The sequence below is a fragment of the Pan troglodytes genome, chromosome 1, assembly GCF_028858775.2.
Source record: "Pan troglodytes isolate AG18354 chromosome 1, NHGRI_mPanTro3-v2.0_pri, whole genome shotgun sequence".
In the NCBI taxonomy this organism is placed as follows: domain Eukaryota; kingdom Metazoa; phylum Chordata; class Mammalia; order Primates; family Hominidae; genus Pan; species Pan troglodytes.
The window spans coordinates 184705720-184721910 of record NC_072398.2 but is presented as its reverse complement, the minus strand read 5'-3'; the positions used below and the strand labels follow the sequence as shown (position 1 = coordinate 184721910).

General features: G+C 47.7%; 1 protein-coding gene across 5 annotated transcripts in view; it reads left to right on the top strand.

Annotated features, from left to right (window-relative positions):
• Positions 1-2748: 2748 nt before the first annotated feature.
• RAD54L (RAD54 like) overlaps positions 2749-16191 on the top strand; it is a 30860-nt gene continuing 17417 nt past the window's right edge. Inside the window, exons 1-7 of one of the 5 annotated variants that reach the window (XM_054666598.2) lie at positions 2749-2948; positions 3714-3800; positions 5202-5321; positions 13829-13889; positions 15111-15246; positions 15689-15758; positions 15874-16162. In XM_054666598.2, the coding sequence (XP_054522573.1) occupies positions 15937-16162 (226 nt within the window). In that variant the 5' untranslated portion in view covers positions 2749-2948; positions 3714-3800; positions 5202-5321; ... (2 more) ...; positions 15689-15758; positions 15874-15936. Of the gene's footprint in view, positions 3611-3713; positions 3801-5201; positions 5322-13828; positions 13890-15110; positions 15247-15688; positions 15759-15873; positions 16163-16191 lie in introns of all 5 variants that reach the window. The other 4 variants (XM_513146.7, XM_016962213.4, XM_063781185.1 and 1 more) reach the window with 4 other exon arrangements.

Genomic DNA, 16191 nt, shown 5'->3' with positions numbered 1-16191 from the left:
CAAAATTAGTCGGGAATGGTGGCACATGCCTATGGTTCCAGCTACTTGAGAGGCTGAGGTGGGAGACTGAGCCTGGGAGGTCAAGGCTGCAGTGAGCTGTGATAGTGCCACTGAACTCCAGGCTGGACAACACAGTGAGACTCTGTCTCAAAAATTTTTTCTTATGCCCTTTGCAGAATTTTTCTCTGAAGAACAGCTTTAGTTCTGGCAGGCAGCTAATTTGGCTAGATTTTTAATTCCAAATCAATCATCTCCAGCAGAGGGCAGAAGCCAAAATCTTCACCCAGTTCTACCTTCTAGCTGCTGCTTTTTTTTTTTTTTTCTTTTTTTGCTGGGTTTCTTGTTTCCCCTACACATGTATACGTAAGCAGTCAACCAAGGAATTGGGAGGACTTGTCTTACCCAAACGTTGGGGCTCACCCCCTCTGCAATACTCTCCTTTTTAGGATTTCTCCTGTAGCTTTTTGGTTGCTCTGCCTGCCTCAAACTCTGTTCCCTGACCTGCCTCAAACTCTGTTCCCTGACACCTCAAGGTAGTAAAGCTGTGTCTTCCCACCAGAGTTCCCACACAGGTAGTAACTCTGTGTCACCCAAGAGTTCCTTGCAGATTGGGGAATGCCCTAAGTAAGAGGCCACAGCTTTTCTAATCTCACCAGTTGCAGTTGTTCTTTAAGGGTAGGTAGACTTCCTTCTGGAGCCTGCTTAAATTTGGCCACTGTCCAGTGCCCTGGAATAATTGGTTTTTCAAAATATTTTTTTCCCTAGAGTTTGTAATTGTTATTTGTGGGAGGGTTAATCTGACTACATTTATTTGCTATTACTGGAAACTAGAACCAGAAATATTTATTTATTATTTTTGAAATGGAGTCTCGCTCTGTCGTTCCGGCTGGAGTGCAGTGGTGCGATCTCGGCTCACTGCAACCTCCCCTCCTGAGTTCAAGCGACTCTCCTGCCTCAGCCTCATGAGTAGCTGGGATTACAGGCGCCTGCCACTACGCCCGTCTAATTTTTGTGCTTTTAGTAGAGACGGGGTTTCACCATGTTGGCCAGGCCGTTCTCGAACTCCTGACCTAAAGTGATCTGCTGGCCACAGCCTCCCAACCGATTAATACTTAATTAAAACGATATTTCTCTCCAGAATTCTTTTTTTTTTTTTTTTTTTTTTTGGGACGGAGTCTCGCTCTATCGCCCAGGCTGGAGTGCAGTGGCACGATCTCAGCTCACTGCAAGCTCCGCCTCCCGGGTTCACGCCATTCTCCTGCCTCAGCCTCCCGAGTAGCTGGGACTACAGGCGCCCGCCACCGCTCCCGGCTAATTTTTTGTATTTTTAGTAGAGACGGGGTTTCACGTGTTAGCCAGGATGGTCTCGATCTCCTGACCTTGTGATCCGCCCGTCTCGGCCTCCCAAAGTGCTGGGATTACAGGCGTAAGCCACCGCGCCCGGCCCAGAATTCTTTGTTTTGAGATAGGGTCTTGCTCTGTCGTCCAGGTTGGAGTGCAGTGGCGCGATCTTGGCTCACTGCAGCTTGACCTTCCAGGCTCAAGCGATGCTTCCAAGCTCAGCGTCTGCAATAGCTAGGACTACAGCTGTGCACCACCATGCCTGGCTAATTTTTTTGTAGATGTGGGGTTTCTCCGTGTTGCCCAGGCTGATCTGGAAGTCCTGGGCTCAAGCAATCCTCCTGCCTCGGCCTCCCAAAGTGCTGGAATTACAGGTGTGAGCCACCATGCCTGACCTCAGAATTCTTGATAACCCTGTGAGGATGGCTTAAGCTATACTCAGGTGTGTGACCTTGTACAAGTTACTAGCCTATCTAGGCCTGTTTCCTCACTTACAAAATGGGGACAAGAATAAACCTACCTCATAGTCATGAGCATTACATGAACTGTTATATCTTAGAAGCTCAGAAATGCCTGGTGGTAAATGCTATAAATATACCCTTATCATTATTAGTGAGTACCTAGCTTGTGCATGCCACTGTTGGGTGCTTTACGCACATTAATTTACTTGTCAGAATAGCCATGGGGGGGAGGTACTATTATAATGCCACTTCAGATATGAAGAAACTGACGTTTTGAGAGATTGGATGATTAAATCTCTGACTCCAAACACAACGCTTCCTCCAACGCGGTTTGGCCTTGGAGAGGAAGGCAGCTTCTTTCAAGACACCCCTGAGCGAGAAAGTCGCGTCATCCGGGGGCTCCCACTGCCCGAGCCCGCCATGTGGCAGTCTGGGCCGAATGCCTCTCCCCACTTTCTGGGTGGGCGAGGCCTGACTCCAACCCCAGCCCTCCGCTCTAGACCTGGTACCACTGTAGATTCAATCCAAACTCCCAGAAATATGCCGCCTTTCATAATCCCCAGCTGTCCACTACAGGTGGTAACTCCCCTGCTGCTCAATGTGGCGTAAATCTTCCCTTCCATAGCTGCGGGACCACAGGCACCGACCTGGGACAAACACCCAAGACGGGCCGAATTCCAGCTCGCAGGTAGTAATTCCGCCCCTCCCCTCCCCGCTCCGTCGCGTCCAGTCCAGCTCTTCTAGCCCTGCCCCGCTCCTCTAGCCCAACCGCTCCCCACTGTTGGCCCCGCCCCTCCCCGCCCCGTCCAGCTCTTCTTGCCCCGCCCGGCTCTTCTCGCCCAACTGCTCCCCGCTGTTGGCCCCGCCCCTCCCCCCGCCACCCCCGCCCCCGCCCCGCCCCGCCCCGCCCCGCCCCTCTCTTCTCGCCCAACCGCCCACCTCTGTTGGCCCCGCCCTCCCATCTAAGTCACGCCTCCTAGTAGGTCAATTTAGCGTCTCCAGCTCCAGAGCCTAGACTCCTCATTGGGCGCAGCACTATTCCCGCCTCTTCCTTGGGTCGCGAGCGCCGAACTCATCGAACGCAGCCAATGGGTGATACGACGGCAGCGCGGCGGGAGGTTCGATTGACCCGGTCTTGGCGGGTCGGTGAGTCTTGGCTGCTGTTAACGCGCGCTTTGGGAACAGGAAGGTTGAGAGAGAGGTGCTGGGGTCTGCGTCTATCTCTGTCGCTCTTTTCAGCCCCTCCTGGTATTCCCCTCCTAACCTGGGTCTTTTACACGCCCGCGTGGCTTCCTGCTCGACCTCCCTGAGTCTGATCCTGGTTTCCACCTCCAGCCCTGGGAAATCTCCTTTCTCCAGACTCGCCCTCCCCACCCGGGCCTCGGACTTTCACCCCAGCTTCTCTCTCCTGGCCAGTGATTACCCACCCCCAATCCCACCCCGCCCCGCCGCGCAACTACCTCCTCCCTTAACCCGGACTGGGACCATCATCCCCACTCCACTCCACCCAGTCTGGGACTCCACCTGCCTCCTCCCCAATCCCACACTAATCTCTGCTTGGTCTCTTCCTCTTTGGCCTAATCTCTCGTCTCGGCTTACTGGGGACGGCCACTCTCACAGTTTGGTTCCAAACACCAGTTCCTGGATGGATTCCCGCCATCCATGCCCCCTCTTTAATTAGCCGGTCCTCTCAATAATGTAGCAGCCCCCTCTACAGATTAGACCCTGGTCCTACACTCTTAGCCGCTGCCTGCTTTTGACCTTTGGCTCATGGGTACTTGACGTTTTAAACTCCTAGGCCCAGGATGGTAAGTGTGGGCCTAGGGGAGACTGGGAATAGCCCTGGGTCAGGGTCTAGTAGGCCTAGGCTGCAGGATCCTTGCAGGCACTGTTTCTGTTCTCCCTTTACAGAGGAGGAGCTTGGCTCCCAGCCAGCTGGCCAAGAGAAAACCTGAAGGCAGGTCCTGTGATGATGAAGACTGGCAACCTGGCCTAGTGGTGAGCACTCAAGGGGACAGGGAAGATGGGTAGAGCTGTTTGGACAGAAAAGAAGCCAGGACTTGGTTTCTAGGGTTACATAGCCAATTCCAGATGCCTCTTTTGTATGTTCAATAAACTTTTAGTGAGTACTTACTATGTGCCAGGCATTGAACAAGATTAGTAAAATCTTTATCCTCAGGGTAGTCACTAGAAGCTAATATAGCCTCAGTTTTCCTGGTGGGAAAAGATAAGCAAAAGAGCCAGTTGGATTGGACCTTTTGACTCTGCTTGGAAAAAAGGGCTACACAACAGCAATTAGCAGCCGGCTCTTTTGCTCTTGGTCTCCTGCCCAGTGTCACAGAACAGTAGAGTGTTCTGGGCCTACCTTGGAGTCCTGGGCTCACTTGGGCCTAGATCTGACAGGTTGTGTCCTTCCAGTCCTTGCTCATACTCAAGTACAGTATATTCTACTTTAGGTTGGGCCCTGGGCTCTGCTTCCTGTTTTGGAGGCTTGTTGGGGCTGGCTGTGGGCAGGACCTATGTAAACCAAAATAAATAGGACAGTGCAGCATGGACTTCAGAGAATAAGAGCAGTTCAAGAGGTGGGGGCTTGGCCACTGGAACTTTGAAGGAAGGGATCAGCTACGCAAGGACTAGAAGGCACTTTTTGGCAGGAGCAGTGTGTGAATAAGGTGTGGGGTAGGGGTGCTGGTGTTTGTTTCAGGTGTGCCTTACAGGATCACTGAGGCTTCAAATATCCTGGCAAGCTGGTACAAGTGTGTTCTTGCCTAATGGCTTGATGGGGCTTGTTCAATAGTTGTACCGTGGTGTGCAAGGGGCTCCTCTACCTGTGAAGGAGGCACATTGGCTGCCCCTTGCCATGTACATGGGTCTCAGACTTGAACTTGGGGCAGCATTCTCTGCATCTGGGTCTGCTGTCAGTTGCTGGTTGCTTCTGAAGATGCTTTTAGTGCCAATGTCCTCACAGCCATGGGTGGCCTGAGTGGGGAGTGGCCTCAGTGGCCTGGGAGTTGAAGGCAGCTGTATTCTTGCCCCTTGGAAACTCAGCGAAATGTTTGGTTGCTCCATCATTCCATGGAGCTTTTGGAGTGAAGCTTTGGGCCACCAGGACTCCATGCTGTTGGTAGACTTGCTCTTCAGAGGCCCATTTTATTTACCTCTTCCATTGCCCCGCTCAGTTTAGGCAGGTTATTTAATCTCATTAAGCTCTAGTTTTCTCACCTCTTAAATAAGGATAATAACTCTACATAATAGAGTTGCTATGAAGATGATACACTATGACATGTGTGAAGAATTTAGCACAGTGCCTGGCACTTAATAAGCACTTCAAGTGTTAGTTGCCATTATGGTGATTTCTGTGGTCTTCTAGACTTCACCTTTCCCAATTCTCTTTCCTAGACTCCTAGGAAACGGAAATCCAGCAGTGAGACCCAGATCCAGGAGTGTTTCCTGTCTCCTTTTCGGAAACCTTTGAGTCAGCTAACCAATCAACCACCTTGTCTGGACAGCAGTCAGCATGTAAGCCAGAACTGCAACCTGCATGTGTATGTCTGTGCCCAGTCACTCAGCCTAGGTAGACTCCTGTCCCTGTACACTCCCTCAGTGCTTTCTAGAGTGGCCAGAAGACACACATCTGTAGGGGCTTTGGACCTGCCCACAGCTGCTGGGGCCTGCTTAGAGAGGTGTGCCTGACTTGTGCCTGGTTTATAGTAGCTACATGGGCACCAGATATCAGATGGTTCAGATTCCTGAGGAAAGGAGGGTAAAGGAACTAGGATCCTCATGTCAGCTCAGACTCTGACTCTGTATATGACTTTAAGGAGTATCAGAGTCATGTATTTCCTCTAGTAAAGTCAAACTTAATCACCACCATGGCAGGTTCTGTGCATTGCCTCATGTAATTCTCACGTTTGAAGATGAGAAAACAGTCTCAGAAGGGTTAAGTAATTTGCTCAGAGTGGGTGGAGCAGATCTGTCTATCTCCAAAGCTTTTCCACTAAGCTTTATGAGGAATGTTTTGAAGGAAAAGTAGGAATACATAATGGAGATTAGTCATTTGTGCATTCAGCAAACATTTAAAAACGGTTTTGTGGCCGGGTCGGGTGGTTCACGCCTGTAATCACAGCACTTTGGAAGGCTGAGATGGGTGGATCAACTGAGGTTAGGAGTTTGAGACCAGCCTGGCCAACATGGTGAAACCCTGTCTCTACTAAAAATACAAAAATTAACTGGGCATGGTGTCATACCCCTGTAGTCCCAGCTACTCAAGTGAGGCATGAGAATCACTTGAACCCGGGAGGCAGAGGTTGCAGTGAGTCAAGATCACGCCACTGTATTCCAGCCTGGGCAAGAGTGAGACTCGGTCTCAAACAAAACAAAACAAAACAAAACAACTAAATGAAAACAGTTTTGGGCCAGGCGCAGTGGCTCACGCCTGTAATCCCAACACTTTGGGAGGCCGAGGTGGATGGATCACCTGAGGTCAGGAGTTCAAGACCAGCCTGGCCAACATGGTGAAATCCCGTCTCTATTAAAAATACTGAGAAAATTAGCCAGGCATGGTGGTGCATGCCTGTAATCCCAGCTACTTGGGAGGCTGAGGCAGGAGAATCACTTGAACCCGGGAGGCAGCGGTTGCAGTGAGCCGAGATCATGCCATTGCACTCCAGCCTGGGCGACAAGAGTGAAAATCCGTCCCCAAAACAACAACAAAAAAACAACAGTTTTGTGTAATACTTGATAAATATAGATATATCACGTAAGTTATAAAACACAAACACCCATGAACCCATCATCCAGGACTAGAACATTGTCAAACCCATAATCCCTTTTCCCATCCCCAGAGGTAATCATTATCTTGAATTTTATCCATCATCTTTTGCTTTTATGATAGTTTTAGCATACATATAAAAATCACTAATACAGCCTTGGCAACAGAGTGAGACCACCTCAAAAAAAAAATCACTAATATATTGTTTAATTGGTTCTTTGAACTTTAAAAAATGGTGTTGGGTGGGCATGTTGGTTCATGCCTGTAATCCCAGCATTCTGGGAGGCCAAGGTAGGCGGATAGCTTGAGCTCAGGAGTTTGAGACCAACCCAGGCAACATGGTGAAACCCCATCTCTACCAAAAATACAAAAAAAATTAGCTGGGCATGGTGGCGTGTGCCTGTTGTCCCAGCTACTTGGGAGGCTGACATGGGAGGATCACTTGAGCTTAGGAGGTGGAGGTTGCAGTGAGCTGAGATTGGCACCATTGCACTCCAGCCTGGGTGACAGAGCGAGACCCCGTCTCAAAAGAAAGAAAATGGTGTTAAAATGGTGTGTAATCCTCTGGGACTGTTTCATTCAGGATTTGTTCAAAGTTGTCCTGTGTAACTACATGGCATAAGTGCAGTTGTGGGAGTGCACAACAGGAGACCTACGGGTCTGGAGATTGGGGAAGACCTGCCTCTGAGAGATGTGCTGTTAAGTCCTGAAAGATATGAGGGGTTAGACAGGTGAAGGGAGTGGAAAACATTCTAATAGAAGGAACAGCTTATTGGAAAGACTGGCAGCAATAGAGGCAGGTACTGAAAAGAGAGTGTGGGGAGTTGGGGGATGGTGGTGAGAGATGAGAGTTGGAGAGCTGTGCAGTGGCTAAGAGTGGAAGGCCTTTCAGAAGCCATGCTAGGAGAGTCTGGACTAAGGTCACTGAAGAGCTTTAGAAGTGTTTTAAGTGGGGGTAGGAGGTAACAGCAGTATAGAATATTTGTTGGATGGGGAGAGACTGGAGGTAGGGAAACTAGTGAGAAAGCTATTGCAGGTGGCCAAGCAAGAGAGGATTATGGCCTGGACATGGGTTTTAGGGGAATGGGGAATGGGAAGAAGTGGGTGGATTTTGAGAGATACTTAAAAATTACAAGTGGAAAAACTTGGGATTGATTACATGTGGGGAGAGGGAAAATTGAGGATGAAGTTGGGATTTTAGGCTTTGGCAAGGTAGATGGATGGTGGTGTCATTTGCTGAGATGGGGAACACAGAAGAAGAATGGCATTTGGTGGGAGGGAGATGGCAGGCACTGTAATCAGGAGGCCTATGAAGTTGAATGTATTATACAAAAGCTATTCTCTTTTAATAGCAAAGTTACAGGAATAGAACAGAAGATAGACAACATTAAAAATGTACTTGCAGGCCAGGTGTGGTGGCTCACACCTGTAATCCCAGCACTTTGGGAGGCTGAGGCAGGAGGATCACTTGAGCCCAGGAGTTTGAGACCAACTTGAACAACATAGTGAGACCCTATTTCTAAAAAACAATAAATAAATTGGCTGGATGTGGTTGCATGTGACTGTAGTCCCAGCTACTCTGGAGGCTGAGGTGGGAGGATCGTTTGAGCTGAGGAGGTCAAGGGTGCAGTGACCCGTGATACTGTCAGTGCACTCCACCCTGGGTGACAGAGACCCTGTCTCAAAAGGAAAAAAAATACTTGCATATAGGAAAATTCAGAAAAGTATAGTTAATGGGTAGAATCTGCTGTATGATAAGAATGCTACTAACACTGTTTAGTTGCTGTCAATAAGAAATTGTATTTTAAAAAATCCATTGTCCAGAAGATATGAACAGGTTTGTTTATGGTTGTTATAAAATTGAAGTGCTGAAACTTGTTCACTGAAACATTTTGACTTGTATTAATGCTTTACATCCCTACATTTATATTAAGAATTCACACAAAAGGCCGGGCACGGTGGCTCACGCCTATAATCCCAACACTTTGGGAGGCCTAGGCGGGCGTATCACAAGGTCAGGAGATCGGAGATTGAGACCATCCTGGCTAACACGGTGAAACTCCATCTCTAGTAAAAAGTACAAAAAATTAGCTGGGTGTGGTGGCGGGCGCCTGTAGTCCTAGCTACTCGAGAGGCTGAGGAATGGCATGAACCCGGTAGGTGGAGCTTGCAGTGAGCCAAGATTGTGCCACTGCGCTCCAGCCTGGTGACAGGGCGAGACTCTGTCTAAAAAAAAAAGAATTCACACAAAAAATGAAAATGGAAAAACTGCAAACTGCAATACCGGATTTCTGTCCCCTATTTTTCTACTCACAGTGATATACTTAGGTACTCTTTTTTTTTTTTTTTTTTTTTTGAGACAGAGTCTTGTGTTCTCACCCAGGCTGGAGTGCTGCAGTGGTGCTGTCTTGGCTCACCTGCTTACTTATCTCCATTCTCCTTCAGCTGGAGCTTGGTGAGCTAACACTGCACTTAGAGAGCGATGGTGATCTTTAATTCCTTTTGAAATCAGAAGAAAAAAAATACATAGTAATCCAGCCTGATTATATTATTATAGTTATCTTTATACCAATGCAGTCTTTTTTGTTTTTGTTTTTTCTTTTTTTTGATAGAGAGTCTTGCTCTGTCGCTCAGAATGGAGTGCGGTGGCGTGATCTTGGCGCACTGCAACCTCTGCCTCCCAGGTTCAGGCGATTCTCCTGCCTCAGCTTCCTGAGTAACTGGGATTACAGGCACCCGCCACCATACCTGGCACATTTTTGTGTTTTTAGTAGAGACATGGTTTTACCATGTAGGCCAGGCTGGTCTTGAACTCTTGACCTTGAGTGATCTGCCTGCCTCGGCCTCCCAAAATGCTGGTATTACAGGTGTGAGCTGCTGCATCTGGCCTTTTTTTTTTCTTTTTTTTTTTTTCTTTTTTTAATGGAGGAAGGGGTCCCAAAGGCAAAAGTGCCTGGGGCCCACAAGAGTCATAGTGTGGCCTTGGAGATGAGGACTTCAGCCTTAGACATGATGATTTTGAAGTCCCTGCAGGAGATCTAGGTCTGGAGTCAGTTGTAAATGTGGATGTGGAGTAAGGTATAACTAGAAATACACCTGGGACTCATTAGCATAGATATATTTTATACCTAGTAAGTGGATTGGTGAATGGGTAGTCAGAAGATCTGAGGGCTAAACCCTGAGCCCTGGGGAGCACTGACTTTTTTTTTTTTTTTTTTTCCTGAGACAGGGTCTTGCTGTGTCACCCAGGCTGGAATGCACTGGTGCGATCACGGCTCACTGCAGCCTCAATCTTAGGCTCGGGTATTGCTGCCACCTCAGCCTCTGGAGTAGCTAGGACCACAGGCATGTGCCACCAAACCTGGCTAATTTTTAAATGATATGTAGAGACCAGGTCTCACTGTGTTGCCCAGGCAGGTTTCAAACTCCTGGGTTCTAGCAATCCTCCTGTCTTGGCCTCCCAGAGTGCTGGGATTACAGACGTGAGTCACTGCAGCCGGTTGGGAGCACTGAGCTCTGGGGGTGGGTTGAGGGTTAAAAGGCAGAGGAAAAAGAGCTCATTAGGGGACTGAAGATGAGATCCCAGAAAGGTGGAGAGTAGTGTCATGGAAATCAAAGGCAGAAAATATTTGAGGAGTGGTCAGCTTCGTCAAGTAAGATACATGTCCATTGGAATTAGGGTCATGTAGGCCATTCATGATCTTGGCCAGAGTGGAAGGGGCAGAAGACAGGAAGAGTGGGAGGAAAGAAGGGGAGCTATATAACTTACTAGAAGTTTGCCTGTGGAGAGGAGAGATAAGCAATCAAATGAATATTTGTTTTTAAGATAGGAGATAATTAAGTCCGTTTTAAATGCTGGTAAGAGCTAGTAGAGAGGGAGAGGTTGAGATACAAGAGTGATCAGTCATAACAGAGTGATTCTCTGCAGAAATGGGAAGCTTTAGCCTTGGTGGGGAGGAGGGATGCTGTCTCTCATCTATCAGAAGGAAAGATTGGTATGAATTATCAGTAACTAAATGAACAGAGAATAAGAGCATGCTCCCTCCCCTGCCCCCTGCTATAGAGACTGGTGAGTCACCAAACCAGATCCCTGAAGGTTGGCCATTCCTGGTTTTTTTTTTTTTTTTTTTGAGACATGGTCTTGCTCTGTGACCCAGGCTGGAGTGCAGTGGCGCGATCTCGGCTCACTGCAGCCTCTGCCTCCCAGGTTCAAGTGATTCTTGTGCCTCAGCCTCCCAAGTAGCTGGAATTATAGGTGCCCGCCCCCACGCCAAGCTCAGTTTTTTGTACTTTTAGCAGAGACGGGGTTTCACCATGTTGGCAAGGCAGATCTCGAACACCTGACCTCAAGTGACCTGCCCGCCTTGGCCTCCCAAAGTGCTGGGATTACAGGCGTGCACTGTGCCCAGCAGGCCATTCCATTTTGCAGGCTGAGCCCTCAGACGTTTTTGGCCAGGGGTCTCCACATTCTTCCTTACCAGTTATGCAAGCCTGTAGTTCTCCCTGCAGAACCTATGGTTCCTGTGTTCTATTGAAAGTCTTTTTAAATTTAGGGCATAAATTCTTGGCTACTCAGAGCCTCAAATCTAGCCTTTTGTACTGATAATTTTGAAAATATTTCTGTTTTAGAACTGATGCCAAATTAAAAAGAAAATTAGGGTCCATCTCCTTTTCCTCTCATTTGACTTAAGAGTAGCTTTTTTTTTTTCCTTTGAGGCAGGTCTTGCTGTCACCCAGGCTGGAGTGCAGTGGTGTAGTTGTAGCTCACTGCAGCCTTGAACTCCTAGGCCAAGTGATCTTCCTGCCTCAGCCTTCTGAGTAGCTGGGACCATGTGCCACAGTGCCTCGGTAATTTTTAAATTTTGTGTACGGGGTGTGTGGGGGGGTCTCACTACGTTGCCTAGGGTGGTCTCAAAATCCTGGGCTTAAGCGGTCCTCCCACCTCAGCCTCCCAAAGCACTGGGGTTATAGGCATGAGCCACTGCACTGGCCAAGGGTCCTTTTTGTTAGCATCTTTCATAATGATTATCATTGCTATTCATAGTTACAGTCATGCTAATTAAAAATAGTAAAGGCTGGGCATAATGGCTCATGCCTATAATCCCAGCACTTTGGGAGGCCAAGGTGAGAAAGATCCCTTGAGCCAGGACTTAGAGACTGCAGTGAGGTATGATCACCACTACTGTACTCCAGCCTGGGCGACAAAATGAGACCCTGTCTTTAAAAAAAAAAAAAAGTCAATAAAAGATTTTATTCAGATGCAAAGAAATTTGCAAATAAACAAAAGCATTTGAGTTTTTTGCCAACTTTGCCTTTATGTTATGTTATTTAGTGTGATATTGTCATGTTATTTAGTGTGATAAGGAAGTTCATTTCTACATACTTGTTTTCTGTCTTCTAATATCACAAAAAAATTCATTACTTTTTTTTAATTTAAAGTACATTTGAGGCCAGGTGTGATGGCTCATGCCTATAATCCCAGCACTTTGGGAGGCCAAGGTGGACGGATCACTTGAGGGCAGGAGTTCAAGACCAGCCTGGCCAACATGGTGAAACCCTGTTTCTACTAAAAATACCAAAATTAGCTAGGTGTGGTGGCGTGTGCCTGTAGTCCCAGCTACTTGGGAGGCTGAGGCAGGAGAATTGCTTGAACCTGGGAGGTGGAGGTTGCAGTGAGCTGAGATTGTGCCATTGCACTCCAGCCTGGGCAACAGAGCAAGACTCCATCTCAAAAAAAAAAAAAAAACAAATAAAGTACATTTGAATTTCTAGACATTTATGATGTGTGAAGAAATGAGTCAGAAAACAAAGGTAAAAATATCAGGGCAGGCTTGCTTTTTTTCCTATTAGACTACGTTTTTTGCTAGAAGGGACATTTTTTCATTACTGCTTTTTCCACTAATATATTCCCATTAAAACTACCTTCAGGGTCTCTGCTCTTTATTTCTCTGCTCTCTTGGGTTCCACCTCTGGTTTTGTTGAGGTTCACAGGCTATCACAGTTCCGCAAAGGGCTCAGGTGTGTGTGGACCAGAACTTCCATGGGAGCTGTCAGAGTTAGCTCAGTGTTAATTTTTCTGCCTTCTCTGCCCCTGCCCCAGCCCCATAGCCCATGGAATAATGCTGGTTCAAGGCAGAAGTGCTTGTACAGAGGCTTCTTGCCTTTAGGTGGAGGAGTCACCAGTGCTACCTCTCTAGGACCCACATATGTCTACCTGCTGTCACCCTTGTCCCACTTGCTTTTTCTTAGTGTTGGGCTTAGCTTCTCTCTCATGTCCCTTTCTCATGTTCCTTCTCTTGTGCTTTACATGGCAGGAAGCTGCTGGGTCTGGGCTGATCTGCATGGCTGTACTCAGAGTGGGTGAGAGGCCACGTTGCCTACTGAGTACAAGTAAGGACCCTAGAACCAGGAAAGTCCTGCATTTGTAATGGCTTTGTGACTTGAGAAAGTGACTTAATCACTCTGAGCCTCAGTTTGCTCATTTGTAAAATGGAAACACCAGTAATATATGGACCTCATACAGCTGTTAGGATTAAATGGTAACATGAATGCAAGAGGCTTAGCTCTGTGTCTAGCATACATTGGTAGCCATCATTATTTTTATTTATATTTTTAAATATATATTTTTAAAATAGAGATGGGGTCTTGCTATATTGCCCAGGCTGGTCTCGAACTCCCAGACCTAAGTGATCCTCCTGCCTTGGCCTCCCAAAGTGTTAGGATTACAGGTGTGAGCCACCATGCCCGGCCTGGTGGTGTTAATATTATTTTATTAATACGATGGCTCCCATTTCTCCATCACTACTTTTTGATGAGCTGTTTAGTTCCCAAGGAGGCTGATGTGAGTATTAGATATATTAGACATAACTGATGTAGCCAAAAAAAAAAAAAGAATTGTGAGGTGTGCTTGGGAAGGTGTAACCCTATATGACAGTGGTTAAACCCAGACATTAGAATTATCCATTATTACTCAGGTTGGCTAAGTCTGTGGTATTTGCTTTCCAAGGTGCTATACCCTAGGGAAGAGCTAGGTATGCTCACTGGCATGGTTTTTAATGAGTGAATGGTTTCCTGGGTTCTAAGCCTCGTGGTTGACTGAGGCTGGGCCCTTCTGCTATCCCTGGATATTTGTAGAACCTTACATAAAGCCTTGAAGATGGATGCTGTTGTACAAAACCTAATGTGAAGCATATCATGATATTGTCCCATAACATCTCCAGTCAGTCCTGAATCCCTGTTTCTCCTTTCTTTTTAGGAAGCATTTATTCGAAGCATTTTGTCAAAGCCTTTCAAAGTCCCCATTCCAAATTATCAAGGTAAAATGGAGGTTTTTCTGTTTTTGAAATCAGTCATATGTACGTGTGCCTGAATAAATTAAAAACCTGCTTTTGTAAATACAAGCTTAGCTGGGAATTGAAGGTGCCAGTCCAGCGGTGGCTGTGTTTGGGGTGACCCTCCTGAGGCCTGCATGAAAACTGTGTTAGCCTCAGTAAGGGCTGCCAAGACTAACTGCCCCTCATCTTCTTGGTAGAGGTGTCCTGGTGCTCAGAAAGCTCCTGGTGGGCCAAGATGGCTGATGGACCTGGGCTTCATTCAATCCAAGTGCATTCAGTAGCATCCCTTTTATGAGGCTGACTGTGTGGGAGGCCTAGATTCTATAAGGTTTTTCCCTGTCTTATGTAGGGTACAGCATTATGCTAAAACTGGGGCTTGGAGGAATAGGGAGGCCAGCTTTCTCTCTCTCTCTTTTTTTTTTTTTTTAATTTAATAGAGATAGGATTTCACTATGTTGGCCAGGCTGATCTCGAACTCCTAGGCTCAAGCGATCCTCCCACCTCGACCTCTCAAAAAGTGTTGGGACTACAGGCTTGAGATACTACGCTTGGCTGTGGCCAGCTCTCAGGAGCTCTCAGAAAGCTCCATGAAAGCACCCTTTAGAATTTCAGGCCTTCCCAGGATTGTCTTGAGTTGAAATGAACCAGATCTGGCACCTCAGAAGTTTGTAATTGAATGGGAGAAATAAAATGGGAAAAGCTCTGATTCAAAGCAGAATAATTCTGGGGGCTGGGCATGGTGGCTCACGCCTGTAATACCAGCACTTTGGGAGGCCAAGGCGGGCAGATCACCAGAGGTCAGGAGTTCAAGACCAGCCTGGACAACATGGTGAAACCCTGTCTCTACTAAAAAAAAAATACAAAAATTAGCCGGGTGTGGTGGCGGGAGCCTATAATCCCAGCTCCTTGGGAGGCTGAGGCAGGAGAATTGCTTGAACCTGGGAGGCAGAGGTTGCAGTGAGCCGAGATTGTGCCACTGCACTCCAGCCTGGGCAACAAAGTGAGACTCCATCTCAAAAAAAAAAAAAAGCAGAATGGGATAATGGTGATATAGAGATGCCCAAACTGAGTTTGGAGGCATTCTCAGAGAGAGAGGGTCATATGGGAGCTCGGGAAAGGTTATGTGAAGGACAAGTATTTGAGCTGGGCTTGCTGGAGCTCCTAAACATAGATTCAGGTGACGGAATGATTATTGGTTTGTAGGTCCTCTGGGCTCTCGGGCATTGGGCCTGAAAAGGGCTGGGGTCCGCCGGGCCCTCCATGACCCCCTGGAAAAAGATGCCTTGGTTCTGTATGAGCCTCCCCCACTGAGCGCTCATGACCAGCTGAAGCTTGACAAGTATGTGCACTGGTATTTCATAAGCAGTTTTGGTTCTCTGTATATGCACGCATACTTGGGAGGGCAGAGGGTATTTTGGTGTGATTTCTTTTTAGGATTGACATATGTTTTCAGAGAGTAGATGATTGGGGAAGGAGACTGCTTGGGGAAGAGCCTGTGGTCATGTCCAGTGAGTGGGCATTCCTCATCCCCTCCTGCCTTCCCAGGATGCTCACTCAGGAGGAGGAGTGATTGAGGTGATGACACAGGGAACCCATCCCTCTCTGAGCTAACTTTCTAACTCCTAAAGTAGGAACTTGCTATGGTTTTATGATTTATCAGCCAAGAAGGTCTTCTTTTAGGCAGCTGCCTCTGTTGCCTCCGGATCAGCAGGACACAGCTTCCTGAGGGTGCTCCCTTGCCCATGTCTGAGCACGCTGTTTTCTTTGCTGTGTTTTCTCAGGGAGAAACTCCCTGTCCATGTGGTTGTTGACCCTATTCTCAGTAAGGTTTTGCGGCCTCATCAGAGAGAGGTAAATGAGGGTGAGGGGAACGAGGTATGGGCTATGGGCTGAGCCTGGGAGACTACCATCCCTGGGACAGCAGCAGCGTAGGTGCCAAAGTGGACTGAAGGCTGTTATTCTCTAGGGAGTGAAATTCCTGTGGGAGTGTGTCACCAGTCGGCGCATCCCTGGCAGCCATGGCTGCATCATGGCTGATGAGATGGGCCTAGGAAAGACGCTGCAGTGCATCACATTGATGTGGACACTTTTACGCCAGAGTCCAGAGTGCAAGCCAGAAATTGACAAGGCAGTGGTGGTGTCGCCTTCCAGCCTGGTGAAGAACTGGTACAATGAGGTTGGGAAATGGCTCGGAGGGAGGATCCAACCTCTGGCCATCGATGGAGGATCTAAGGATGAAATAGACCAAAAGCTGGGTACGGAGCCCTAACAAAGATGGCTGCAC